At 43.8% G+C, this 27,243-nt stretch overlaps 1 protein-coding gene across 3 annotated transcripts in view; it reads left to right on the top strand.

Annotated features, from left to right (window-relative positions):
* The window catches only part of ABCG4 (ATP binding cassette subfamily G member 4), a 252,361-nt gene that overhangs the window by 110,779 nt on the left and 114,339 nt on the right, over positions 1-27,243 (top strand). For all 3 annotated transcript variants that reach the window (XM_078682187.1, XM_078682188.1, XM_078682189.1), the window contains one exon: positions 22,544-22,661. In XM_078682187.1, the coding sequence (XP_078538313.1) occupies positions 22,544-22,661 (118 nt within the window). The remainder of the gene's footprint in view (positions 1-22,543; positions 22,662-27,243) is intronic.

The following is a 27,243-nucleotide window of genomic DNA, read 5'->3' as shown; positions in this document are numbered from 1 at the left end:
GAGATAAAACAGGAGTGAGTGTCTGTTGATGAATTAAAGAGGCAAGAGGATGGAATAAAGACTATTAACCATTGTAATCGGGACCCCGACCTTTGATAGTGCCAGCTGCTGGCTTCTTAACAAAACTTTGAGCCCAAAGCTTATTTATTTATTTATTACAAATTAATCACTGAATGTCAAGGGCCCATGGGGCAAATCATCCAAACCAAGTAAGCTGCGGACAGATAATGGACTGGGCTACACTTACATTGAAGGAGACAACGTTTTAAATACTGGAAGCACATTAGAGATCGCAGGAGACAGAGCAGATTAAGATAGTTCAGACAAATTATTTCAAGAAAAATTACCAGAATTAGGTCTGTTTGAAACTTAAATTACAACCATGTAATTTGTGTAATTTTGGGAATTTCGCATTATACTCGTTATGTGAAATTGCACCATTACACCACATTACATATTTACACCCATTTGCGATAAAACAAATTATATCAAACATTCCCACAAATGCACAGGAACACGAGTGGCTGTTGTGCACTATGCTTTTGTTTTTTTACACTATTTGTGCAAAATGCCTCCTTGTAGGAAAAATTGACGCAAAAACACATTTTAGACGAAAATATATCATCAAATGGCAGATTTGCATTTCAAGTACCTACGTGGAATTTGGATCATTTTGATGCCGTTTCGTAAAATTACGTGAAAGCAAACTACACAAAATTCACACACCCCTACTCAGAATCAGTAGAACTGGCAGAGAAAGTGAGCGGTGCATCATCACCCCACCCCACTATCAGCCATAAATGCAGCAACAAAACCCATCATGCCAAGGTACTAATCTACAACAAGCCTATACGAATATGGGGCATCCCATGCTGGAACAGGAAAGGATGATGTATTATATCAGGTGTAGGACATACAAAACTTCAAAAGGGGCCTTGCTGGTGCCAAACAAAAAAACAGCTGGTTCATTTGAGGACTAGCCCTAATAATGGAAATACTGGCTGGAGAAATTACATCAGGATGTTACATTGTGAAAGAGACAATGAGAAAGACAATGACATTGACAAACTGTGCAGGATCACAGATATGCTAAGCACCCCCAACATTTCCCGCACTTCTAGATCGTACACTATTCCTTTTCCACCAATGTTTTCCTCCAGGCGCTATTATGATATTCTCAACAGGCGGAAAATGCTGAAAATAATTAACCAGGCCTGGAGCATGTATCTTCTAACGACTTGTTATCAGTAAGGTTCCTGGATAATGTTATGTTAATTTCGATTTATACAGCGCCAAATCACCGACAGGTCTCTTAGCGCTTGCTTTGGGAACCCGTCCTGGCTTTCCCTGCGAGATTACCCCTACTGGGCATCCCCAAGGTGAAGACCAGGCATCCCGCCGCGGGGGGCCGTAGTGGAGATTAAGCAAGCTATTGCCCAGAGCTGCAGAGTGTGAACCCATGATTTGAGTAGGCACCGAGGCGAGAATTATCGAGTCCGTGGACATTTGGGCTCAAGACCCTGCCGCGTCGGGAATTGAACCCTGGTCCCGGGTCTGACCTCTGCATCAGGGTCTGCCTCCTCTAACCAGTGAGCCACACTTCTCGGCTAGAAAGTCTACTGAGACTTCATGGACTAACCAGACCCTAGGGGGTCCCCCGTGATGGCTGTACCTTTGTTCAAAATCTATGAAATAGTGGACTGAGCTAATGTTTTGTGATTCTGCTATAGGCCGCATCCGCAGGAGATCTATTATGAAGTTGCCTCTTATATCTGGTTCATCTGGACTTTGTTTGGCAAATTTAATAATAACGGAAAGCTCTATTGATTTTACCTGGGATTGCTAGGATTATACATGGCTTGTTCTACCGTTTTTCTCTGTGTTGGGTGGAACATCAAGTATATTGTGGAGAATTAGAGAAATATAGTCTTAGAGGTTTATGATTTTGTTCTATTTGGTTATATAACTAACATGTTTAGTTTAGTGAAATAGGGATAAGGTTGTATCTGTTTTAATGCATGTTTAATGATTTTAGCAATATACAGCTTATAATTTGGTTTTATGAAATAATGGAATTTTTAAACATTTTTAGCAATTGTTATTTGTTGACGCTTGTGCCGAGATCTACAAGGTACTCTCTATATATTAGTGTTCCCCTCGCAGAGATTTGTAGGACTGCTGCTGCTGGGACTACACCTCCAGCTTTGGTGCATCTCATCAAGCTTCAGGGGTTGAAATTCGTGGATGGGAAGAATTTTGGTTTTGATGATTTAAGTTCTGCCAGGACATAAAAAGTTATTTATGTGAATTGAGATACTAATAAATCATTTGAGGTGCATTTGTTTTCGTGTTCCTTTTATGAGACAAAGACCAATGTTCCTTTGATATTCTTCCCTAGTTTGACTGGGATGAGGACAAGGGACATACAGGTAATGCCTTGATTACTTATTGGTAATATTCATTACTCCTAGACCTAATCATCTTTGTCCGAGTCATTACAATCCGACCACTCACCTAGTAGACTATGCTCTTCCTCTGGTCTTGGTATATCAGGAAGATGCTGGGCATGTCAGCCACTTTGTGGCACCCACTTTGGGTGGGAAGGACTTTTAGCATTTCCGGGAGCTTTTTGTCTCATGGAGTTGCGATCACTAATGACCTTGACAAGGATGAGTAGAACTAGGAGTAATGAAGATTACCAGTAAGTATTCAGGACAGTGCTGCTCTCAAACCCTGCACAGCTGCTGCAGAGCTCTGAATTGGACCTGTGGAGGATAAATTGATGATGTGGCAGTACACATGGGTGCACAGGGGAGCATGTTGTTTTAGGGCTACCCGGGGACTAGATCTTAGGATCGGTTAGCTTGAACTTAGATAAGTAGTTAGAAATTTCAACAACTGCAAATTCTCTAAATTGTTAGAGAGCGCAGGTCCCTGGGTGAGCGGCAGTCTGAAAGATCTAATGTCTATCTGTCTTAACCATTTTTTAACAAATCTTCTTGATTTTATTAATGACAAAATCGTTTAGCTCTCAGAAAATTCCAGAGAGTGATTCATTTGAGAGAAACCCTGTGTGTTACTTAGCTTAGAGGAACAACTGTTTTAAAGGGAGTGGAAGGCTGGGTGCTTTCCCTGCTGATTTCTGAGTCTCATCAGAATTGTTGAGCAGAAATTGCTGTTTTCTTGTTTATTTAAATATAGGTATGCTATCCAGTTTTAAGTTGATGGCACTTTTTCCCGCCATTTAGACTGTAGTTTCCAGTGTCGATGCTTAATGGATTGACTTTCAGTTCAGATGAGCACCAGGTGGCATGACGGGTTTGACCACACGCTTTTTGGGCGGTAGTTGGTTGTGACAATAAAGCCTTATTTTTTTAATCTTAAAGACAGAATTTTGCATGTTTCTCCTTGCTGTTCCGCAGGGCACTTCGACCTTTGGCTGCCATCTAGAGTTAGGTTTGCCTTACATCACGGACACCATAAAGATGCAGCCAATCTTATTATGGCATCGCCTTTGGTCATCCACCAAGTTAGTTCTCACCCAAAGTCTTTTGAAGGGCTGCCTTGTACACGAAAACTCTGCCAAGATTGGTTGGCTTTGATATATTAAGAAGTTTTTATATGACCTGGGCTTAGAGAAATACTACCATAATCCACCACTAATTACAGAGCTCTCAAGGAAAAGGTTAAAAACCCTGTGCCTATACCATCTAGCGGATCTTCGACTGGCCTCTGAAGTCAACAAAACCTCGGTACATCACTCTCTGCTGATTCAATCCTCACTGGTTATTCAGCCTTATCTAAACTGGAATTTAAGCAGCTATGACAGATTTTTGTTGACCCGTTTTAGGTTTAATATTTTCCATCGATTAGTTACCTTTCCAACTGTCAACGATTGGTCAAAGCTGCTATCCCGTTACCCTTGTGATGGTGTCTCACCCCAATCTCTAATACACCTGACCCTTTTTTGTAAATTCTATATTGAACCCAGAAAGCGTTGGCTAGCTCCAATTTAAAAAAGTTTAGGCTTACGCCAATGTCGTCCCGCTTTCATGGTCCTTCAACTCATGGACTCTGATTGCTTAGCAGTAAATATTGCTAAATTTCTAAAATGTTGTATTCGTCATAGAAGTAACCTATAACAGAAGATTGATGCACTTTAACCTTGCTTGTTGTATATACTTGTAACATGAATCATGAATTTTAAGCTATCCTTGGTATAGTATTGTCTTTTTAAAAATGTCTGTATCATTTGTGATAATTGTAATTATATGATGTATGTACTTTTATGGTTTTCTCCTAATTGAAACCAAATAAAGTAGATTTTGACTTTGACTTTGCATGCGAGTCAAGGTTTCTCTCACTAGAATACCAAGAAGTCCCTAAGTGGGGTTTTCTCAATCACTATTCCTTGATCTGGGACTACACCCAATTCTTAAACGGGGTGATTGGGTCAGAGATCTTTTTTATAGGTCTAGGTGATTCCAAAGTGAAAGAAATGAGATAATGGTCCAACCAGATAACTGGTGCAGTAGCATGGTGACATGCAAGGACTGCATCATGAGAATGTCCCTTGACTTGAGAAGGGCCAAGAAGGGTGGGAATAACCCAACTCTGCCAAGCTTTGTGTTAAGATCTCTGCGCGGAGGTGTGAGGCACCTTGCAGACAAACTTTGAAGTTTCCTATAACTATCCTGGCAGCTTGGCAGACAATGGGGCCAGAAACTCTAAGGATGCTGAGAAGGAACGTTTATTACAGCCAGAGGCCCTTTTCTGCTGGCAGAGTTTACATGTCAGACTCAAACATTCCCATTCCTGACACTGAAATTAAGAGGATTTAATTATGCCCCCTACCTCACATTCTACTCTCTTGGTTTTAATATTTAAAAAATGTATTAGTTGGTACCAGCAGTGAGAGAATTGTATTGTTGTAAACATTCAGCCAATTCTTTGTTCTAAAAAAATTAATCTGGCTGCTCGTCTAGTTAGACTTCCCACCTTACCCAATATGGCAGCTGTCTCTGGTCCAGGTGCAATCCAGGGTCTCTGCAGTCTAGATAAATGCGTGTCGTCTTACCAGAGTTGCCGCCATGATGTGGACATGCCATACAGTGCTTGCTTTTTGGCCTTCTTAGGACCAGGACCTGTCTGTAAATCCCTGCCCAGGTGTGGGCAGAGTACAGGGCTACCATCTTGCTACCAGAGGTTTGAGTACTGCCTTAAATTACTCCAAGCCCCTTCCTAGGAGAGAGACCGGTCTCGGGCAGCTCTTCAGCCGCCCTCGGCTAGTGTCCAGGGCCCCAGAGTCAGACTGGAAAGCAAAACAGGCCCTGCCAAAAATGTGTAAACAAAAAAAGCACCACATTGCAGGAAGTTGTGACTAAATTGGAACCATAGGGTCTCAGTCGGGTCATGGTAGCCCCTCAAGCATGTTGTCACCAACCAGGGAAAGGCCAGAGTGGCAGAATGGCCAGTGCGTCCCTGCGAGGTCTGACACCAGAGATGCTCTTGTGAAGAGGCGACAGATGGTTAAAGCTTCTCCCGGCCCACTGTGAGTGCAAACACTTTATCCCACTATTCGCATTAAAGAGAAGGCGGCCTTCAGCCGACAGTAATCCACCTCAAGGGCAGGGCCTCCTCTGGGAGACAGCAGCAGCAGCTCCTGGAGAGATGGAGACTGTGTGTGCATAGAGAGATGGTGAATGTGTGAGTGCATAGTTAGATGGTGCCTGTGTGTGTGTGTGTGTGCATAGAGAGATGGTGAATGTGTGTGTGTATAGAGAGATGGTGACTGTGTGAGTGCATAGCGAGATGGTGCCTGTGTGTGTGTGTGTGTGTGCATAGAGAGATGGCGAATGTGTGTGTGTGTGTGTAGAGAGATGGTGCCTGTGTGTGTGCATAGAGAGGTGGTGCCTGTGTGTGTGTGTGTGTGTGTGTGTGTGTGTGTGCATAGAGAGATGGTGACTGTGTGTGTGCATAGAGAGATGGTGTGTGTGTGTGTATAGAGAGGTGGAGACGGTGTGAGTGCATAGAGAGATGGTGCCTGTGTGTGTGTGTGTGCATAGAGAGATGGTGAATGTGTGTGTGTGTATAGAGAGATGGTGCCTGTGTGTGTGCATACAGAGATGGTGTCTGTGTGTGTATATAGAGAGATGGTGACTGTGTATGTGCATAAAGAGATGGTGAGTGTGTGTGTGTGTAGAGAGATGGTTAATGTGTGTGTGTATAGAGAGATGGTGTCTGTGTGTGTGCATAGAGAGATGGTGAATGTGTGTGTGTATAGAGAGATGGTGCCTGTGTGTGTGCATAGAGAGATGGTGTCTGTGTGTGTATATAGAGAGATGGTGACTGTGTATGTGCATAGAGAGATGGTGAATGTGTGTGTATAGAGATGGTGACTGTGTGTGTGCATAGAGAGATGGTGTGTGTGTGTGTATAGAGAGATGGAGACGGTGTGAGTGCATAGAGAGATGGTGCCTGTGTGTGTGTGTGTGTGCATAGAGAGATGGTGAATGTGTGTGTATAGAGAGATGGTGCCTGTGTGTGCGCATAAAGAGATGGTGAATGTGTGTGTGTATAGAGAGATGGTGCCTGTGTGTGTGCATAGAGAGATGGTGTCTGTGTGTGTATATAGAGAGACGGTGACTGTGTATGTGCATAGAGAGATGGTGAATGTGTGTGTATATAGAGAGATGGTGACTGTGTATGTGCATACAGAGATGGTGAATGTGTGTGTGTATAGAGAGATGGAGACTGTGTGAGTGCATAGAGAGATGGTGCCTGTGTGTGTGTGTGTGTGTGTGCATAGAGAGATGGTGAATGTGTGTGTGTATAGAGAGATGGTGCCTGTGTGTGCACATAGAGAGATGGTGTCTGTGTGTGTATATAGAGAGATGGTGAATGTGTGTGTGTATAGAGAGATGGAGACTGTGTGTGTGCATAGAGATATGGTGCCTGTGTGTGTGTGTGTGTGTGTGCATAGAGAGATGGTGAATGTGTGTGTGTATAGAGAGATGGTGCCTGTGTGTGTGCATAGAGAGATGGTGTCTGTGTGTGTATATAGAGAGATGGTGAATGTGTGTGTGTATAGAGAGATGGAGACTGTGTGTGTGCATAGAGAGATGGAGCCTGTGTGTGTGTGTGCGCATAAAGAGATGGTGAATGTGTGTGTGTATAGAGAGATGGTGCCTGTGTGTATGTGCATAGAGAGATGGTGTCTGTGTGTGTATATAGAGAGATGGTGTGTGTGTGTGTATAGAGAGATGGAGACTGTGTGTCTGCATAGAGAGATGGCGCCTGTGTGTGTGTGCATAGTGAGATGGAGACTGTGTGTGTGCACAGAGAGATGGTGCCTGTGTGTGTGTGTGTGTGTGTGTGTGTGCATAGAGAGATGGTGAATGTGTGTGTGTATAGAGAGATGGTGCCTGTGTGTGCATCGAGAGATGGTGTCTGTGTGTGTATATAGAGAGATGGTGAATGTGTGTGTGTATAGAGAGATGGAGACTGTGTGTGTGCATAGAGAGATGGTGCCTGTGTGTGTGTGTGTGTGTGTGTGTGTGCATAGAGAGATGGTGAATGTGTGTGTGTATAGAGAGATGGTGCCTGTGTGCGTGCATAGAGAGATGGTGTCTGTGTGTGTATGTAGAGAGATGGTGTGTGTGTGTATATATAGAGAGATGGAGACTGTGTGTCTGCATAGAGAGATGGCGCCTGTGTGTGCGTGCATAGTGAGATGGAGACTGTGTGTGTGCACAGAGAGATGGTGCCTGTGTGTGTGTGTGTGCATAGAGAAATGGTGAATGTGTGTGTGTATAGAGAGATGGTGAATGTGTGTGAGTATAGAGTACTGGAGACTGTGTGAGTGCATAGAGAGATCGATGGTGCCTGTGTGTATGTGTGCATAGATAAATGGTGAATGTGTGTGTGTATAGAGAGATGGTGAATCTGTGTGTGTATAGAGAGATGGTGACTGTGTGTGTGCATAGAGAGATGGTGTGTGTGTGTATAGAGAGATGGAGACTGGGTGAGTGCATAGAGAGATGGTGCCTGTGTGTGTGTGTGTGCATAGAGAGATGGTGAATGTGTGTGTGTATAGAAAGATGGTGAATGTGTGTGTGTATAGAGAGATGGAGACTGTGTGAGTGCATAGATGGTGCCTGTGTGTGTGTGTGTGTGTGTGTGTGTGTGTGCATAGAGAGATGGTGAATGTGTGTGTGTATAGAGAGATGGTGTGCGTGTGTATATATAGAGAGATGGAGACTGTGTGTCTGCATAGAGAGATGGCGCCTGTGTGTGTGCATAGTGAGATGGAGACTGTGTGTGTGCACAGAGAGATGGTGCCTGTGTGTGTGTGTGTGTGTGCATAGAGAAATGGTGAATGTGTGTGTGTATAGAGAGATGGTGACTGTGTGTGCATAGAGAAAGGGTGCCTGTGTGGGTGTGTGTGCATAGAGAGATGGTGCCTGTGTGTGGGCGTGTGCATAGAGAGATGGTGACTGTGTGTGTGCATAGAGAGATGGTGAATGTGTGTGTGTGTATAGAGAGATGGTGACTGTGTGTGTGTGTGTGCATAGAGAGATGGTGACTGTGTGTGTGTGCATAGAGAGATGGTGCCTGTGTGTGCATAGTGAGATGGTGACCGTGTGTGTATATAGAGATTAGTGACTGTGTGTGTGTGCACAGAGAGATGGAGACCGTGTGTGTATATAGAGATGGTGACCGTGTGTGCATAGTGAGATGGTGACCGTGTGTGTATATAGAGATTAGTGACTGTGTGTGTGTGCACAGAGAGATGGAGACCGTGTGTGTATATAGAGATGGTGACCGTGTGTGCATAGTGAGATGGTGACCGTGTGTGTATATAGAGATTAGTGACTGTGCGTGTGTGCACAGAGAGATGGTGACCGTGTGTGTGAATACTAGGTCTAATGTTGAACCAGCTGTGTGGAGCGGTGCTGGAACTAGGGGTACTGCTGCACTCCCCCATGGTATAGACTATATAGAGGATTATCGGTACAATGGAATGGAAGGCGTCACTTGAAATTTTTGTTTTTCAGCTTCTCTTTTAAAGCAAGCACTCTGGGCCAATGTTGGACTGGCTTGTTGGACACCCTGGCACTGCCACGTGGATCAGTTTGAAAGGGCCAGTGTTTTTGATCCCCCGGGCCGTTAGTGGACCAAAAAACCCGACCCACATACTGGCCATTCAAGATATCCCGTTTGGCAGTCCAAGAGTGCTTGCAGACCAGTCCAATAATGTCCCGGACTCCAAATTGTGAGGCCCAATTTAACAGCAAACTTGAAACAACATTTTTCTAGCAAAATACTACTAATCTTTTTATTTTACATTTGTTGTTGTTCTTGCAGTAAAAGTGAACATTGTGTAACTTGAACCTGATGGTACTGATTGGGGCAAAGCAAAACGTGACAAAAGAAAATGAAATAAAATGTCTCTAAAACGAACAGATAGAAACCCCTCCTTCTTCCATTATGCAATTTACAAATATATTTTAAAAGTACCAGACTCCCAACAAGTGCAAATAGGTGCTGTCATGGCAACAAATATTGTTAATAGACTGAATAGGAACCAATAGTATATAGGAATGCTACAGCACTTTGTATTCTTTCTTCCATATTTTTTCAGGAGGACTCGACTCCATTAAAGACCACAAAGTCAGTTCATTTTGTAGTATTCCTGTCATAGCAGGTCTATTGAAGCATTACACACATTATGCATTATGTACTATATGTTAAACAATGTTCTGATATTTGAACTGGCTTTCTCAAATACTTTTGATACTTCCCCTGTCAAATGTATGCAGTAGGTTTGACCTTCAGGACAAAACATACCATTTAAATTGTAATTGCTTCCGACCTGCTGGTGAGGGGATTCTTTATATTACAGATTTAGGCAGCTGGAAATGGATATGATCAGGCGCAAGGTGCCTCTCAAGCTTCACACATACCTAGTTACAAACTAATATAAAACGTGGGTGCCTCCAATCTGATATTTAGCTAATTCATAATAAAGCCTGGAATTATAAGCAGATTAACATCCATCTTTCACAAACAAAGTGCAGTATGGCTCAGGAAGTTAAACACTTGCCACTGACTTTTCTGTGAGCTCCATGATATGAGTTCAAATCCCAGTAAAGCCAATTCAGCCTTTCATCCTTCCGAAATAAATAAATCAAGTACCATTAAACGAGTGATTAGTAACACCTGTAATTTTCACTGCTGAACCAGAAAGACTATAATATTAAGAGCAGTATGTTATTTAATGCCAATGGTCTAGAGATAACCTGGCAGCGACAGACAGTTCGTCAGTTTCTAATACTAATTAAACTACCCAGCACTATCTCACATGCAAGTAATATTGGGGCATATTACCAAGCTATAGCGATAATTATCGCTAAGCTTGGTTAGGGGCCAAAATAATATCGCCGAGCTTCGCCTATTTTTAACGCTTAGGAGCCTTGATATTATCAAGGTTTATCTTCTAAGCGATAAAAATCGGCCAAAATGCATGAATATTGCTGAAAAGTCAGCGATATTCATGCATTACCGAGCAAATGCTCCTAGCCATGTTATCCACCTCCCATTAGATAACATGGCTAAGAACTGCTATGGGCAGGTGTTAGCTTTTGGAGATAATCGCGCTTAGCGCGATTATTTCCAAAAGTTGGTAATAGGGGATAGCGATGTGAGCGACTGTTTCCAGTCGCTAACATCTTGGCACGCCCACTTTGCATGTCATTAGCGATAATTATCGCTGACATGCAAAGTGGGCCCCTAAATGCCCGCTATCGCCTATTAGCTGTCGCTAACTGGCGTTAGCGACAGCTAGGTAATAGGGCGATTAAATTATCGCCGCTTTAGCGGGAAAAATTCCCGCTAAAGCGGCGATAAGGCCCTTGGTAATATGCCCCATTGTTTTGTCCTACAGTTTTGCATCTTCAAATGGCATGCTTTCTCAAGAAGTCTGCTTCACATTCCTAAATTATGCTTAAAAACCGACCCTGATTTAAAACATCCAACTGCTGCCCCTACTTATTTTCTTTTAAATTACTCTTTCCATGGTTAAGGAAAGAGTCATTTACATGCCTCCTCTCGCACAGCCTACTCTTAAATTGCTCACGTGCTTCCCTTAATCTCTATTATTACATTCCTCCAAAATGACCACAATTCATTTAATCTCGTAGGTCACATCATCCCCTTTGAAAGCATAGCCCTGCAATCTAACAGTGCATAATCTCGTTTATCCTATCTGTTAATCCCACCAGTCATTTGCATGAACTCACATAGCCCCCACTAATGATCCCATCTAACTCTTATAATTTAATACGCCAGAAGGAAACTGGAGCAGATGAATGGAATGATCCCTTTGAGAGCACAGACTAATCCCAATAACCAACAATAATCAGTAAGCACTGGATTAACCACTAAATTTGGGTTCCAGAGCAGCGTCTTTCCCTTCATAAGTCACTTCACGCCTCGCCTGGGGTAGCGAATTCTATAGAATTAGAATTAGAACACAGTATAATGTAAAATTGATGCTATACATGATTTAGATAAATACTTGTTGGGTGGGTGTTTTGGTAAAGGGTCAGGTCCAGTTTAGAACTTCTTCTCTGGTCAGTCACCAGCCTGGGGTGGAGGCGCTATAATGCTGGTGAAATATTTACTAGGTGAGAACTTTGTGGAATAACCATCACTATTAACACCATTAAAAGTGAAAGGGGACAGGCTAAGCTAACAAAGTTAGAGCAGCCACAAAATAGGAAAAACCTTGAGGCCATCTGTTGTGAAAATATTCGACATCTGCCCAGATTGATATATATGATACGGTGCAGTGCTTAATTTGTAAAATAATAAGAGTGACTGTTACATAAATTTAATGATATTAGCAGACTATTAAAGCAAAATTGAAAACTGAAAATTTTGAAAAAACTGTACATCTGGAGGAATTAGAAACTGGCAGCTAAAAAATAAGTTGGTATACTTATCTTGATTTGTGTAAAGAGAGCAAAGGGAATCTAATATGGATGATCAGGGGCTTCAATTTAAGTACTGATGTGCAGCAACAAAAACAGAGCATTCATTAAGAGCAAAGAGGACTAAATGATGGACTAGAGTCATCATATTGCATCATCTTTTTGAATTGCTTACGCGAGGTCCCCGGCTTCCAGTAGTGATTCCGTAGTCAGAAGTCAAACTTTTAAGAAACACTGCTCTAGCCTAACCTCACAGTCATTTTCAGGTTGTTCTTTTATATTTTAGACCCTTTTGGTTCAAGAGATTGGTTTCGGTAAACATGCATGATATCATGACCAAAGCAGACAACTTTGGGGAATTTTTAGGAGCAAGCCAGAAGGAGTGTGCATTTTATCAAGAGAGGATCAAAGGGCGAGTTGAGCTATTTTCAGCAAAGGAGCTGTGGTGACTCTATTGTATTAGGATCACACCTAAAATCTATTTTTGGAATTTGAAAAGGACTTTGAGGGACGCTGTGTATGATCAAGATGAGCGCTCTGAATAACAATTAATTATCAATCGGATGTGGGAGTGAGTTAGAATAGTATGTCATAGTCAAGCTGTTTCCGAATATGAATATTATTATGAATGGCGCTCTAAATTACTGTTATAGAACATCATATGATCAAGTTCAGATATGCAAATGTATTAAGATATCATATTTAATATCCATTCATCCTTCGAATGGGTAGATCACATACTCATTCACCCTTCAGGAAAATTAGTTCGAGACTCGAAAACTGTAAATTGCAGTGGTGGTGGTGGATAGGTTTTTATATAGCGCAATATCACCGCCAGGTCTCAAAGCGCTTTGCATTGGGAACCTGTCCTGGTTTTTCCCTGTGAGATAGCCCCTACTGGGTATCCCCAAGGTGAAAGCCAGGCATCCTGCCGCGGGGGGCCGTAGTGGAGATTAAGCAAGCTATTGCCCAGAGTTGCAGAGTGTGAACCTGTGATTTGAGTAGGCACCGAAGCGAGAATTACCGAGTCCGTGGACATTTTGGGCTCAAGACCCTGCCGCGTCGGGAATTGAACCCTGGTCCCGGGTCTGATCTCAGCATCCGGGTCTGCCTCCTCTAACCAGTGAGCCACACTTCTCCACCAGTGATTAAGATTTAGTATTCTTATTTCCTTAAGGCTTGGAAATGGTTGTCCAGTGGTTAGTTCTGCTTATTTGCCAGCATTTGCACTTTATATAGGGTCAACTTGGCCCAGGGGCATTAGAGTGCTTTACATGAGACCCAGTAAAAGCCACAGGAGGGTACCTGTAGACCCAGTTGAAATCTGGGTGATTTGTGTTTATAGTACACAACGATGTCTCAACAGGTAATATTCACAGACAGTTATATTACCTGTTGAGACATTGTTGTATGCTATTACATGAGAACCAGAAATTTTTACAAGAGAACCAAAAGTCATGCTATGTTTGTAGGCACCGGGAGATTAAATGATTTCCCAAGATTCGAAAGATGTTGAGCCAAGGATGGGATTCGAACCTGCTTCCCCAGGTGCAATGTCAGAAGCTCTAGCCACCTAGGCCTCATCTCCTCCTGGAAAGCCAGTTTAAAAAGAGACATAACTCCTGATAAAGTAGTTGGCCATACCAGCTTACCATACTATGTTGTATTGTATTGCAGCAATTATATAGCCCTTACCATCCCAATGTGCAGGGTTTTAAGTGGAATAAAAAAAACTGGAGGGTCTCTCAAAGGGGCGTGGCCGATGTAATTTAGGGCATCGCTTAGAAACACATAAGCTAAAAATCTGTGCTTATCATAGTGTGCTGCCCCACTGGTATTTTTCTGCTTCTGTCATTGCATCCAGATATATAATACAACAAGCAACATTACACCTACATCAAGCCAGGGCTATTGGCTTTGTCAATGTTTGTTAGTTGCATATAATAAATAAGCAACGACTATGGCTTTGTTGTATATAATATTGAAAATGCTTCAGTTCTCAAATGATGAGACTGTGAAAGAATTAAAACGAGTCTCTGTGAAGTTACATCAAAGGCTTTGCGCAGTGGCACTGCTGCGGAGTGAAGATTTTCTTTTCCAACCGGAGGGTGAGGGCAGACATGGAGAGCCCGATAGGGACCTGTCTCAGCACCTGCCTTTAAGAACCGCCGGTGCTCAGCCCTGTCAAGACCCGGCCACTTAAAGCCCTGCCTATTTGGGACAGTGAAGCGCTTGTTTAAATGGGCAGCAAGATACACTGTGTAGTGTGTGTGGTTGGCAGGGTGTTGTCTTTGCTTTGTTACATTTTTGTTATCCTATGGGTGAAATGTTTTTCTGTCCCAGTCCGACCCTGCTCCAAAACGACCATGATTCATCGTCACACAGCTCACCACCTTCTAAAGTTCCATTCGTGTTTTGAGGAAATGCAGTTCAAAAGACACTGCTGTACCCTTATTTTAAAAAAAAATGCTGTGTGAATTGTGGTAAGTGAAAAGAGGAACAACATATTTCCACTGGAAGAGTTTGGTTGTTTCTACACTTGCTACATTGCAAAAGTTCAAATAGGCTTTTCGACTTTATGAGTTAGTGAGAAGGCCCTCTGGAAATAGTTCCAGCACCACTGGATGTGTGTAGTGTGTTTGTACCTAGCATCTGATCGGCTGTGTGTGCGTTTTTGTTATGTAAATGATTATGACTACTGACTGGTTATGTGCATGTTTTAGGTTGTACATTTGAGGCATGTCTGGCCATCAAGAGGGAAGGTTGTGCGTGTTTAGACGTTTCACTCACCCATTCCACCAGGGACATCTAGGATTTTGGGGACCCTGGGCGAAACGTATTTTGGAGGGCCCTGTTCAGAACAATTTTAATTTATGATCCAATTTCAGCTCTTTCATGCCCTCTTCGGCCAGGTCCCTGACACTGCACAGGAACACTCATCCAAATCCAAAAATGTGTTTGCATCTAATATTCAGGGATAGTGATGTGTGTTTTCAATATTGTAACACAGCAGCAGCTCACTAATATTATTGCTAATAATCTGTTTGACTCCCTCTCATTTCGTATATATATGAGGTCATGTTTTGATCTAAAAGAAACGTATTTTTATGGATTTTGCATGAAACATAAACACAACATTTCTCTGCAAAATGTCTGTAACAGACTCACACACATCACCCACATTAAAAATAGATTAAGGGAAAACGGTATTTAAAATAGTCTTTTTAAGAATGATTAAAGGTCCTGGGGCAAGACTCTGCAGAACAGACCTTGTTGTATGTGAAAAATAAGCACCAGCCTGGAGCAAAGAAGGGACTGCCATCTCCCTAAGAGGCCGTATCAGTTTTAAACTGCATACCTTGATCGTCCCTTATAGGTAAGGCTCCCGGTGTTCCGTTTTTACGAATTTTTACAGATAAAAACAAACAGAAAACAACGTGTTTTTTGTCTGCATTTATTTTTAAAAGTGGATAAATACAGAAAATTGGGATTCTTTTAAGGGAACTCTGTGCTGCCTTTCATGAATCTTGTTTCCCGTCCAGGGAAGGCATGGCTTGGCAGTTCGGGCTGGACTGTTCTCATGAGGCACAGGGTCAGACTGAATTGCATATGGCCATGTCTGAACTGGGGTGGCAGAGTGGGCTAAAGAACGGTGATGGATTAAACCCAGATCTGTTGACTGGGTGTGAGTGTTTGATTGGTTCAGATGCTCCGTCCAACACCACCCCCTTTTGTACCGCTTTCATAAATTATAGGCCAACAGCTAAGCCGATGGACAGCAAGGGAAATTAAAAAAACAGACTGCAATTACATTAAATAATACATTTGTGGTATAATACTGATTTTTACCAGTGGATGTTTTGTTATATAACAGACAGATATCAAAGTATGAGTGCGCGTCAATTAAATAAATATGGAAATGTCCAGTTTTACAACTTCATTTATCTGCAAAACACAAAATAAGTATGGATAAATACAGATAAAGTGGGCAAAAAATAAATATGGCTAAATACAGACGGAAATGCTAAAAAAAGAAATACCATACAACCCGGAGCCCTACTTATAGGGTTTCATTGGTGCGCATGAAAGGGTTAAGCAGGAAATTGAACACAGTAGAGGATGCACTGCAAAAGCCTCCAGAGAGAGAAAAAAAAAGAAAGAAAGAAAAGCAACTATCTAGCGTAAAGGTGCTTAATACAATTGTTTTCTCTCTATAAGAGCTGTAAATAAACTACTGTTATAATTCAGGGGAGGAGGTGTAGGGACAGTGGTGTAAGGTAAACGGTGATAAATAATGCTTTCAATGAAAATATAGAAGTCCAGGTACTCACTACTTAGAGTACCTGTTTGCCCCTGAGAGGTGCCAGTACTCTCCCTTTCAAATGAAAGAAGTGCCGGTACTCAGTACCGGACAGCACCGGCCCATATAAAGCACTGGACTGATAAGGACTTTAGTCTGATCCCGATCCAGCAGGCCACGAGAAACCGTTTTAATGGAATCTGGGAGTGACTCTTCTGTGTTTACTCAGTACTGGTCTCCCTTGAGAGAGGGGGCGTCCAGGAGCACTTTGGTCCCTTTCAGAGGGGTCTCAGCAGGGCACCCGCAGACCCCCTGTTGCTCCATCCCTCTCATGCTCCTCGCCCTGCTGGGTGTCATCTAATGTCTGTCTCTTTCATATTGTCTGTGATCACACAAGGGTGGGGGCATTTGGAGTCAACCCAGCCATTAATGAAGCAAAATGTTTTGCAGTGAAATGGAGTCTCAAAAGAAAAGCTTTTACAGCAATTTGAAAAAAATCCTGCAGTTTTAATTAATTGTTTGTCTAGAAGTAGAGGTGGTGCTTCAAACTGTTTTTTGAAGCCATAAAATGCATGCCTCACAACTCTGAGAATTAGAACCTCACACCACTGTGTTGTGGAGCTGAACATGAACATGTCTGAAATACATCTAAAATAGTATTACATTTTCCATATATTATTTGTGCAGTTTTATGTGGCCAAAGTGCGCTTTCAATAGAATTTTACATGATGTAAATTTTTTATTACTTTAGTCATTGCAGTATGTAAATTCCAGCGCACAATAAAGTTAACATGTGGACACGTCCTGTAACACTATTGAGCCTGTCCTAGCTTTCGATAAACAGCACTGAACATTCTGGCACTCGTAGATTTGAATTTAGCATTACAAGCATTGGATTGACTGTCGCAACAGGCAAAATAATAGGAAACGCATAGTTAGTTATTTTATTAGATCACAAATAAAATACATAGTTATTCAAAAGGTATGTTTTTCATTTAAAAGAGTCTTGATATAAATACAGCACGACTTGCATTGTTCAATTTTTTTTGCGATTTGCAGAATGCTTTATTGCGGCATTCACTCAGTGGGATATCAGGCATGCTATGGGCTGGGCTGCAAGCCAGGAAGCTGGGCGTCCCCCACAATTTGGAAGCCACAACTAGTTTCCAGAGAGCTTTCATACCCGTGGGTCCTGGTGCCACTGTACCTGCTACACTAATTAACTGGCATACCCTAAATTGAGATGGCAATTATTTTTTTTGGGCTCGGCTCGAGTTTGGGCTCTTAGAGCCAAGCTAGATCCCTGTCTCGGCTCTGCCCATGAATGCCTGGTGCAAGAGCCAGTCAACAAACAGGAAGCTGGCGAGAGAAGAGAGGGCCCCTGGGACACTGCGGGCAAACACGAGGCCCCAGTGCCGCGCACGTGCGACCTGCCGGGGTCAAAGGGCAAAACACTGGGACCGTTGTAAGGGGAACAAGGTGTGAACGGACAGGGGGCAGGGGGCAGGCGCTGACCTTTTGGTGAGAGGGATGGATGAACTGTTTGGGGTCAAGGGTCAGGGAGCAGAATACTGTACCTCTGTTCTGGCAGAAAGGGTAAAACAAACAGCGCCTTGAGTCCCGCTCTGTGCTCGGTCTGAGTATGGCGACCTTTGAAGTGAAGGCTGGTGGGGGTCAGCGCCAGGCACGGTTCCCAGAGCACTCCATGTCAGCCGGGGTGCCGGCGTCCAGTCCCAGACTTTACTTTTAGAAACTATGGTCAGTTTGCACTTTAACCCAATTGGTTTAAGTTCAAGTAAGCAAAGACCTCAACCCCCAAAATGTATCAGATGTTAAATGGTACAGTGGGCGGCTGCATGGGTCATCCGACCACTCTTCAGCCCTAATGACAAGGGGTTACTCAGAGAGTAGTGGTGGTGGCCCCAGTGGCTGAGATGCGAGGGTTAATTTCAGATGTCTTTTTTTTAATTAATTATGATTATATTTATAGGTGTTCTTATGTAGGGCTGTCAGAGCTCTGCGCCTTGTATCAAAATGACCTAAAGTGAGAGAAGGTTAGGACCAGTACATTTACACCTGAATTTTACATAGCGGGCTCGCTCTGATGAATTACTTTACCATAAATAGGTCCTGAAGTGCTGGTTAAAAGTTGCCTCTGTACACATCAATGCAGTGGTTAAATGGCTTCCGATTTTTGAAGTAAGTAAGGTTTCACAAGATCAGTCCTTCCTGAACTCTAAAAAGTAGAAAACCAATGAGCGCCTCCAGGGTCATATTTGGTTGCAGAACTCTGGATGACACTGTGTAACTCAGTGCGCATGTGTAGTGAATCCGTCACTGGTGGAGTTGGAATCTGTTTACTTGGAGGTTGAGGGCTCATAGCACTATGCTCCTTCAATTTGATTTGCCACGTGTGCCACAGGACACCCTACATTTTAGGAAGTCCTCACTGTCTCCCAGTTGCTGTCTCCTGAGTGCCCTGTTGAATAGTTGATTCTGGGAATTGTTAGAAGTCATGTCGATGCGGCAACAAGCACTATATAAATGCAAACTTTTTCCCCTTTTCTACCCCTCCCCCAACCCTTCTCAATCCAAATAACTGACTAACATATCCACCACTCAAATTAATTTCATGTTTCACAATACTAATTCAACACTAATCCTTATGGGTTCCAGAGTAGCGTGCTACTTGCCAAAAATGCGCTTCAAAACCCTATCAGGGGTAGCAAGCACTATAAAAATACAAACCTCTTTCCCTGTTCTATCCCGCCACCTACCCTTCTCTATCCAAATAGCTGAATACTATATCCACCACTCAAATTACTTCATATTTCACTATACTAATTTTAAACACTAATCCTTTGTGTTCCGGAGTAGCGTGCAACTCACCAGAAAAGTGCTTCAACACCCATCAGGGATAACAGGTGCTATATGAATGCAAACCTTTCTTTCCCTTCTATCCCTTCACCATCCTTCTCACTCCAAATAACTGACTAATATCCACCACTCAAATTACTTTCATATTTCACCATACTAATTCACCACTAATCCTTTAAGGGTTTCCAGAGTAGCGTGCTTCAACACCCCATCAGGGGTGACAAGCGCTATATAAAAACAAACCTTTTTTTTCTTTTTCTATCCTTCTGCTATCCTTCCGAATTAAATAACTGACTAACCTATCCACCACTTAAAAGTTACTTGCATGTTTCACTATACTAATTCGACACTAATCCTCTATGGGTCCTGGAGTAGCGTGCTACTCGCAGATAAAGCGCTTCAACACCTCGTCAGGGGTAGTAAGCGCTATACAAATGCAATTACAATACAATACAATACAGTGTACCATCCATCTATCACACCGCACCATATTTAGCCACATCTTTGTAAAAATGCATTTAAAACCCACTAATATACCCACAGCTTCCCCGCACTTACATTAATGTGTGGTGGACACTCTTTAAGTAGCAGTTAGATTTTTCACAACCCCTCTGCCGTTTTTGCGGTGACGTTAATGGACAGCACCCCTACTTTGAAAACTATCCCAGCATCACTGCCTGTGCTCTATGTGTCCTGTACTGGAGATAGACTCATATAATGTTCCTTCTGGTACTGCTGCCTGCCCTTCATGTATTCTTTGCATTAGGGACGAATGCGTGGCTGGTGTCCTTGTTGTACCTGTGCTGGGTTGTGAAGCTCAGTATAAAACTTTCCACTTCTCAAAATGCAAAACGACTCACATTGCCAATGTTTGTTTCCATGCACGACGTGAATGAAAGAGTCATCCCTCACAAAATATGTGAACACAGTTTAGTTTTGGCTCTACATGTGAAACAATCAGTTTTTTAATGAACTAGATGATGGCTTTGTACCATTTTAAAACATAGCTGAAACGTGGATATATGTCCAAGCATTCTGCCAGTACGGGCATTTTTCCCCACATCCCTTCGATTTCTTGAGCCTTAGGCCCATAACGAAAGTGTTAAAAGCAAAACTACATGTCCCACAATGCAATATGCTGTTGTCAGAAAAGCGAGGAATGGAAGATGGTGCATATGTAATTGTGCACTTGGTAAATCTGCGAACTGAGAAATAACATTTTGCACTTGACTTGCTGCCTTTATTGTTTTGCAGGCAATCAGGGGTTAAAAAAGTCAGTAGGTAAGAGGGCAGAGGCAGCCTTTCAAATGCAGATGCAAGCATCTCACTGCTAATGGGGTAACATTATAACCCCCCTTGGGGAAAATCAAAAGACATTATTTCCCAGAACGAGCAGTGGATACAGTGGAAAAGAAAAAACAATGTGCTGGCACCCTGAGCCCATCCTTGACCTAGAGTTTGCTGTAATTTTGGTGGGGCACCTGCCTGTGAGGTGCCCTGCCTTGAACTGGTGTAGCAAATGCTGCAGGTGCTGCCCGACGTGGACTACCAGTGGTTTATGACAAAAGCACTGTCATGTGCAGTGACGGCTCTAGGGAATGGTGGCGGGGATTGGGGGTTTAGAAAAAAAAGAAGACTTACCTTGTCGTCGCCGGTCATCAGCCAACGAGCCTTTTCTCCGTCCTCGCTCTTCTCCTGGCTCCCGGCAGCACCCAGGCTCTCAAGTTACCCTAAGCCAATCACAACGATGTTCTCACCCTGACAGCACTGTCGTGATTGGCCTGTGCACTGTGGTTCGACGCTCAGATGGGGACTGGGAGACTGTGCATGTTCTCCACCCAGGCTGTACAACACAGCTGGCGGGGAATATGCAAAGTGTGCGTGACTGTTTGAGAGAGCCGGCCAAACCCTCATACGCACTTATGATGCAGCAGCAACCACTCCTCCTCCCTCTCCCAATGACAAGCCCAGCCCGTCCCAACCTGGCTCGCTCCTTACAGAAGAAGAAAATGATAATAACGCAATGTTATTAATGTTGCGCTATTATCATTTTCCTTTTATCCTTAGTGGGGCGACCCTCCTCCGCCCTAGCAGAGGAGCCGCCCCTGGTGAGCCCATGAGCGAACATGAAAAGGTTTTTATTAAGCATAACTAAAACCATTACACTTATTTTTGTTGCCCTCAGCAAGCCTGCTGTTGAGCATATTGACGTATTTGGCTCTCTGCTTTGAAGTTACTTAACTAAAAGTATAGATAAAGTTTGAACCAGTCCAAGATGGAAGCAGAAAATCTCCAAAGTTCCTTGTGGCCCGTGCTAAGTGGCAGTGCCTTTTGGAGGTTGGTATAGGGCTCAATCTAGATGCACCTACATGTATATGGTCCTGCCTAGCCTCGCTGTCCTTGTAGAAGTCTTCTTTTCACATGGGATGGATACTGCCCAGTCCTACTGGCCTTTATGATTCCTTCTCTTGATGTGGGACTCACTGCTCCGCTCTGTCACATCTCCTGATTTCCCTGAAGGTCTTCCGATCTCTGATCTGGCTTCTAAAGTCTTGTGTAAAAGGAAGGCTAGAACAGCAGAGAGGCTTATTTGCTCTGAACAGCTATTAAACGCCACAGTTGTGGAAACTGCACTCATGTCATAGTTTCCACTTGAGGCAGCTCACAACTGTTGGTCCAAACGATTGACGTTCTACAGCTTACAAAAGACACACAGATGATGGACGGAATGGTGAGCAAATCAAACATTCTCCCCCAGTCAAGAGATCTGGGTTAAATCCATCGTTCTTTTGCTCACCATGCCACCCCAGTTTAGACCCAGCCATAGGCAAATCAGTCTTGACCCTGTGCCTCATGGGAACAGTCCAGCCCAAACTGCCAAGCCAGAAGGCTATAGGCACAACAGGTCTGAGCGGAGCTACAATCTATGCCATTATTGTCAGTTTCAGATCCTAAATAATCCACTGCCACCACTGATGATGGAAAGTTGTGGTCTTAGTACCACGCTATTCTAGGGCACACATCAATTGGCGTAGAATTGATCCACAATCAAGGTTCTTATGCACTTCATAAACCAGCTAAAATTAACAATGGGTCCGGCCTTATGCCAAAACTAAGGGAGACACCCTCTCTTTTCAAAGTGCGTGTTCTTTCTCTCTTTCACCTGCTTGCCATTATACCTGGGGTCTTGTAGCTTTGTTTCAGGTAAGCTTTCGTTTCTTTGGTCATGTCTCTGAGTGTCCAGATTTCCTAAGCTTAAGCTGTTTTTCGCTGCAATCTCTCTTCTAACCCTGTCCTTGAGACCGAGTTCCCAAGCCCTCACTTGGAGCTTCTTTCTTTATTTCCTGTCTGAGATCACCTATCTTTTTTTCAGGTTTCAAGGCCCTCCTGAAATGCCTGTCTGGAAAGTTCTGCAGCCGCGAGTTGATTGGCATCATGGGACCCTCTGGGGCTGGAAAGTCCACCCTGATGAATATCCTGGCAGGTTACAGGTGAGCCTTCACTCAGACCCTCTAGGCTCTACAGCGTGACCACATTTTTCAGTAGCTGCATCATATCTTCTTTTGAAGTGACCCATTTCCTCTTCAGTGGGACAGTGCTGCCTTCACTGCTCTTACATTGCACTCACTGCTCCACCTTATCCGCACTTCTGCCATCTTGGCTTCCTTACCGCCATCTTGTTAATGCTGGCACACCTTGTTGTTAATATTGCCTTATCATTAACTTTTGTCTTCATTGCCACCGTCTTAACTTCACTTCCATGTTGGCTTTAGGGTCACCATCATGTCTAAACTATCACAATCTTATATTGACCAACTTATCACTGCTGTTTTGTTTTCTCTGTTGTTGCATTGTTTGCATTGCTGTCTCGTCTTCACTGCTGACTTGTTCTGGATGTATGACATTACAACGCATGCTTTTACATCGCATGCCTTTACAACGCGGTATTTACAACGAATACCTTTACAACGCATAATGCTTTTGGGCGCTGGATAGTGAATAGTTTAATTTACTATTCCAACTCCAGTCCCCGTGGATAGTAGGGAAGGTGTTGGATAGTACATTAAACCTATTCCCTATCCTAGAGCGCCCCCCAGCGCAATGCGTTGTAATGGTTTGCATTGTAAAAGTTGCGTCGTAAAGGCACTGCGTGGTAAAAGTTGCGTTGTAAAGGTTGTTCACCACTTGTTCTTACTGGTGCCATCTCCTTTTCACTGTTCTTAGTTTTTACTCCCTTTACGTTTGCCTTGTTTTTACTACATTTGATTAATTTCCGTTGCCTCCTTTGTTTTCACTACCATTTTTATAGTTTTAGTTGCTGTTTTCTATATTGGTTCTAATAGCAAGCTTGTTTTGTCCTCTTGATTTCACTTTTGTCTTTTCTTTCACAACCACTGTTTTGTTTTCCTGGCCTTTGTTTGTTTCCAGTTTTTGATGCGCTCATCTTTAGATTGAGCCTACCAGACAGCACAGTTTACCAAGAGCGTACCTGGACATATAGCCCACCCATTGCTTACCATTGGTTGGCGTTATTGCCACTTCAATTTGCTTCCTTCTTATTCGATGGCTTTCCATGTAGAAGCTTGTCAATCTTGTGTTTGTCCCTCCCCTGGAGCATAGCCTCTTTACTATCTCTCTCATTGGCTGAATTTTAGACCATCCACATCTGACTTTTGGAAAACTATTTTTTTCTTTGATCTGAAGCACTCAATGTAGTGCGTGTATTTTGTAGGTGTCTCTTTTGTGTGTTTCTCTCCCCCGTGACTCTTTTGTCTGTCCCTCGCCCCTGTACTTCTCCCTTTGCCCTCATAGTGGTTCTTCCTTGTTTACTTAAACCTGCTACCCACCCTCCCTCATTGTTGTTTGTCCGCCTGCCTGCTAGCCAGCTAGCCCTCCTGTGGGGTTGCTTGCCTTCTTTCCCCCTGCCTTGATTAATGTTGATTGCCTTCCCTCAGTGTGGTATATCCCTCCTTTACAATCGATGTGTCCGCAGCGCAAATTTTTTTTCCTAAGCCATGCTGCACAGCATTAGGGCTGCCATGAAGCAGCAAAAACCATTGGCAAGGGTAGTAGGTTTCAAAGATGAGACCTGTTGTCTTTGCTCCTGCTTGCTTTTCTCTGCACCTTTGATATCCGTGCAGTGCTCTATTTTCACAGTTCACCTACTATTCATGCAGGATGCCTTGTTTTCACGTAGTTATTTACTTTGGCTCCTGGCTTACCTTTACTTTTGATGTTTTGCTTACATATATCCTGATCTTGTCTTTCTTTCACTGTTGTTCTGTTTTCACTTTGGGCATTTTGTTTCCATACTTTTGTTTTCATTGTTTTATTTGTACTGTCACTTCTATGTTTTTGTTCTTACTGTTTTATTTTCATTCTTGTCTTTTTTTTTGTTGCTAGTGTGAAGTTTTTCTGTTAAATTGTATTTGCACTTGTGGTTTTTTTTCCAACTGGCTTATTTTTTTCAAACATTTTTTGGAATCAATTGGTTTGTCTTTTTATTTTTGCTACTGTTTTGTTGCCTTGTTAGGTTATGTATCACCTTTCTGTTGACAGTAACATTCAACAATTCCTTGGTCTTTCTATGCTTTAGTTTCGGGGGCGGAACGCTGTCTATGATTGTACGTTTGACCCCAAGTTGTGATTTTCTTTGGTAGGAAGGTCAAACAACCTTTCCTAGACCATGTAGGTGTGTCAGTGTGTATTCCTTGCGGTGTGATTATTTGAGGGAGGTGCAACCGCTCTCGCAACCTTCCATCCCAAACCCATTTGAGTCTTAAACCCAGCAGGGTGTTCTGCAGTAATGCATCACTTCTTGTGTTCCGCCACCTAATCTGTGGTAGGTATTGCAGTGATTGTATGTTGTTTTGGTGACCTCGCCTGATTGCTGCCAAGGTGAATGGTTTTGTGCATTCCTATGATCTATTTCGGTGGGTACAAAAAGTAAGGATATTGTTTTGCTAACCCTTTTGATTGTTCTCTGAACGGATTTTATCTGAGCTTTATTTGGGTACAGCCTTTGTTATTCTATCTGGTTATTCATTTTTCTTGGCCCTTTTCTTTTACTTTAGTTTTGGTGTTTTCACTGTCCTTAGCTTGTTTTCACTGTTGTTGTCTTTTGTTTCCAGTGTTCCCATTGCTGCTGGTTTCTTTTCACTGTTTTGTTTTTGCTATCAATTTGCTTTCAAAGCTGTTTTAGTTTCAGCACTGCTCTTTTATCCCAGTTATTAACTCATCCAACGGCATTTGTAAAGCGCAGCACTGTTACCACTAGGGGTATCTGGGCTCTGTGTCACTGTCAAAGAGCCAGGTCTTGAGTCTCTTTCTGAGGTATGCCAGCGAGGGGGCTGTACAGAGCTGGAGGGAAAGGTCGTTCCAGGTCTTGGCAGCGATGTAGGAGAATGAGCGGCCACAGCTGCGACAGATGAGGGGGTGTGTGGGAGGGTGAGTGAAGAGGAGCGTATGTGTCTAGAGGGTTGGTGGAAGTTCAGTCAATGGTTGAAGTTCAATCGATGGTTGAGGCTAGGTCGTGGAGGGCTTTGTAGGCGGGCGTGAGGATCTTGAACTGGCACCTCTTCGGGATAGGTAGCCAGTGGCTATCTCTCAGGTGGGGGTGGCGATGTGGGCTTATTTGGGGAGGTCCAGGATGAGTCTGGCTGCAGCGGACTGTATGGTCCGGAGTCGTCTGAGCGGCTGTTTGGAGATGTGTATCAGCTGGCATGATTGATGGTCTTGTTTGATTTTGTGGATTTCAGTGGGGCGGCTCTCTTGGCGCTTTCAGGAAACCAGGTGGCAAAGTTCTGCACGTCCTGGTCAAGGTCTGTTGAGGACTTGGGTTGGGAAGTGTTAAGGACCTGTGTCCACTGAGTTTTGGTGACCTTGCTCCAGCTGGGAAGGGAGGATATCAGACACCTGGTGATGGTGTGCTTGGCGTTACAGATAGTGAAGTGTACGATGGTGTGGTTAGACGAGGTGAGTTCTGTGGTGTGGCTGAATTTGATTCTGTCGCTAGAGGTGAAAATGGGGTTGAGTGTATATCCAGCTTTGTGCATGGGTTCAGTGACCAGTTGGGCGAGGCCGATGTTGTTCAGGTTCTCTAGCAGGGTGATGGAGTTGGCGTCGTTGATGTCATTGATGTGGACGTTGAGGATGCCAAGTAGGACGTAGTGGTGAGAGTCGATTGCTAGGGGGGCAATGAGGTTGGGGGTAGTGTCGCAGAATGTTGCTTGGGGTTGTTGGGGGCTGCCTCTTATCGTGGTCTTTGCGTCTGTTTGTAGTAGGAAGTTGAGGTGTTCCATGACGGGTGTGGGGGTCGTCATTGGTGATGGTTCATCTGATGGTTTCTGATGGTTTCTTTGAAGATGATGACGATACTTCCACCTTGTTTGTTGGTGCGGTCTCAGTGAATCATCTTGTAGCCTTCAGGAGTGATAGTGGTGATGTCGGGCTTCGAGGAGGGGTTCAGTCAGGTATCGGTGATGAAGGCAAAGTCTGTCGAGAGGGTGGTGATGGTGTCCGAGATTTACGTGGCATGTTCGTAGGTTGTGTCGCAGGAGAAGTGGCAGTGTCGGCAGGTGAAGGGTCCTTTGGTGGATCGTGGGGAGGAGGAGACACAGCTGTGGTGTCTGCGTCCAGGTACAGGAGTTCCTTGGCGATGTACCATTGGGTGGAGGGAGGGCCAGGGGTCCTTGTGCTAGTGATATCCAACCGGTGGTGTGTTGGTGGTTTGCCCGTTGCATGCGTGTGCTGCATCGCCGTGTGGCGGCCTTCATTAGTGGTCCTGGTAGCTCGTCCAATTGGCCCTGGGCGCTGAGCAAGGACCTGGAACAGGCAGCACCGAGCAGGGCTAGCGGGCAGTGCAGGGGCAGGGACAGCAGGCGGGCTGGGACAGCAGGCACTGCAGGGGCAGGGACAGCAGGTAGCACAGCGACAGCAGGCAGAGCAGGGACCGAGGCAGCAGGCAGCGCAGGAGTAGGGATAGCACACAGTGCAGTGGCAGCAGACCGTGCAGGGACAGCAGGCAGCACAGGGGCAGGGGCAGCAGACAGTAACGGTAATTGTCTTGTTTTC

Source organism: Lissotriton helveticus, chromosome 3_1, assembly GCF_964261635.1.
Source record: "Lissotriton helveticus chromosome 3_1, aLisHel1.1, whole genome shotgun sequence".
Taxonomy (NCBI): domain Eukaryota; kingdom Metazoa; phylum Chordata; class Amphibia; order Caudata; family Salamandridae; genus Lissotriton; species Lissotriton helveticus.
The sequence above is the reverse complement of the archived record's forward strand: the minus strand, read 5'-3'. Positions and strand labels throughout refer to the sequence as shown.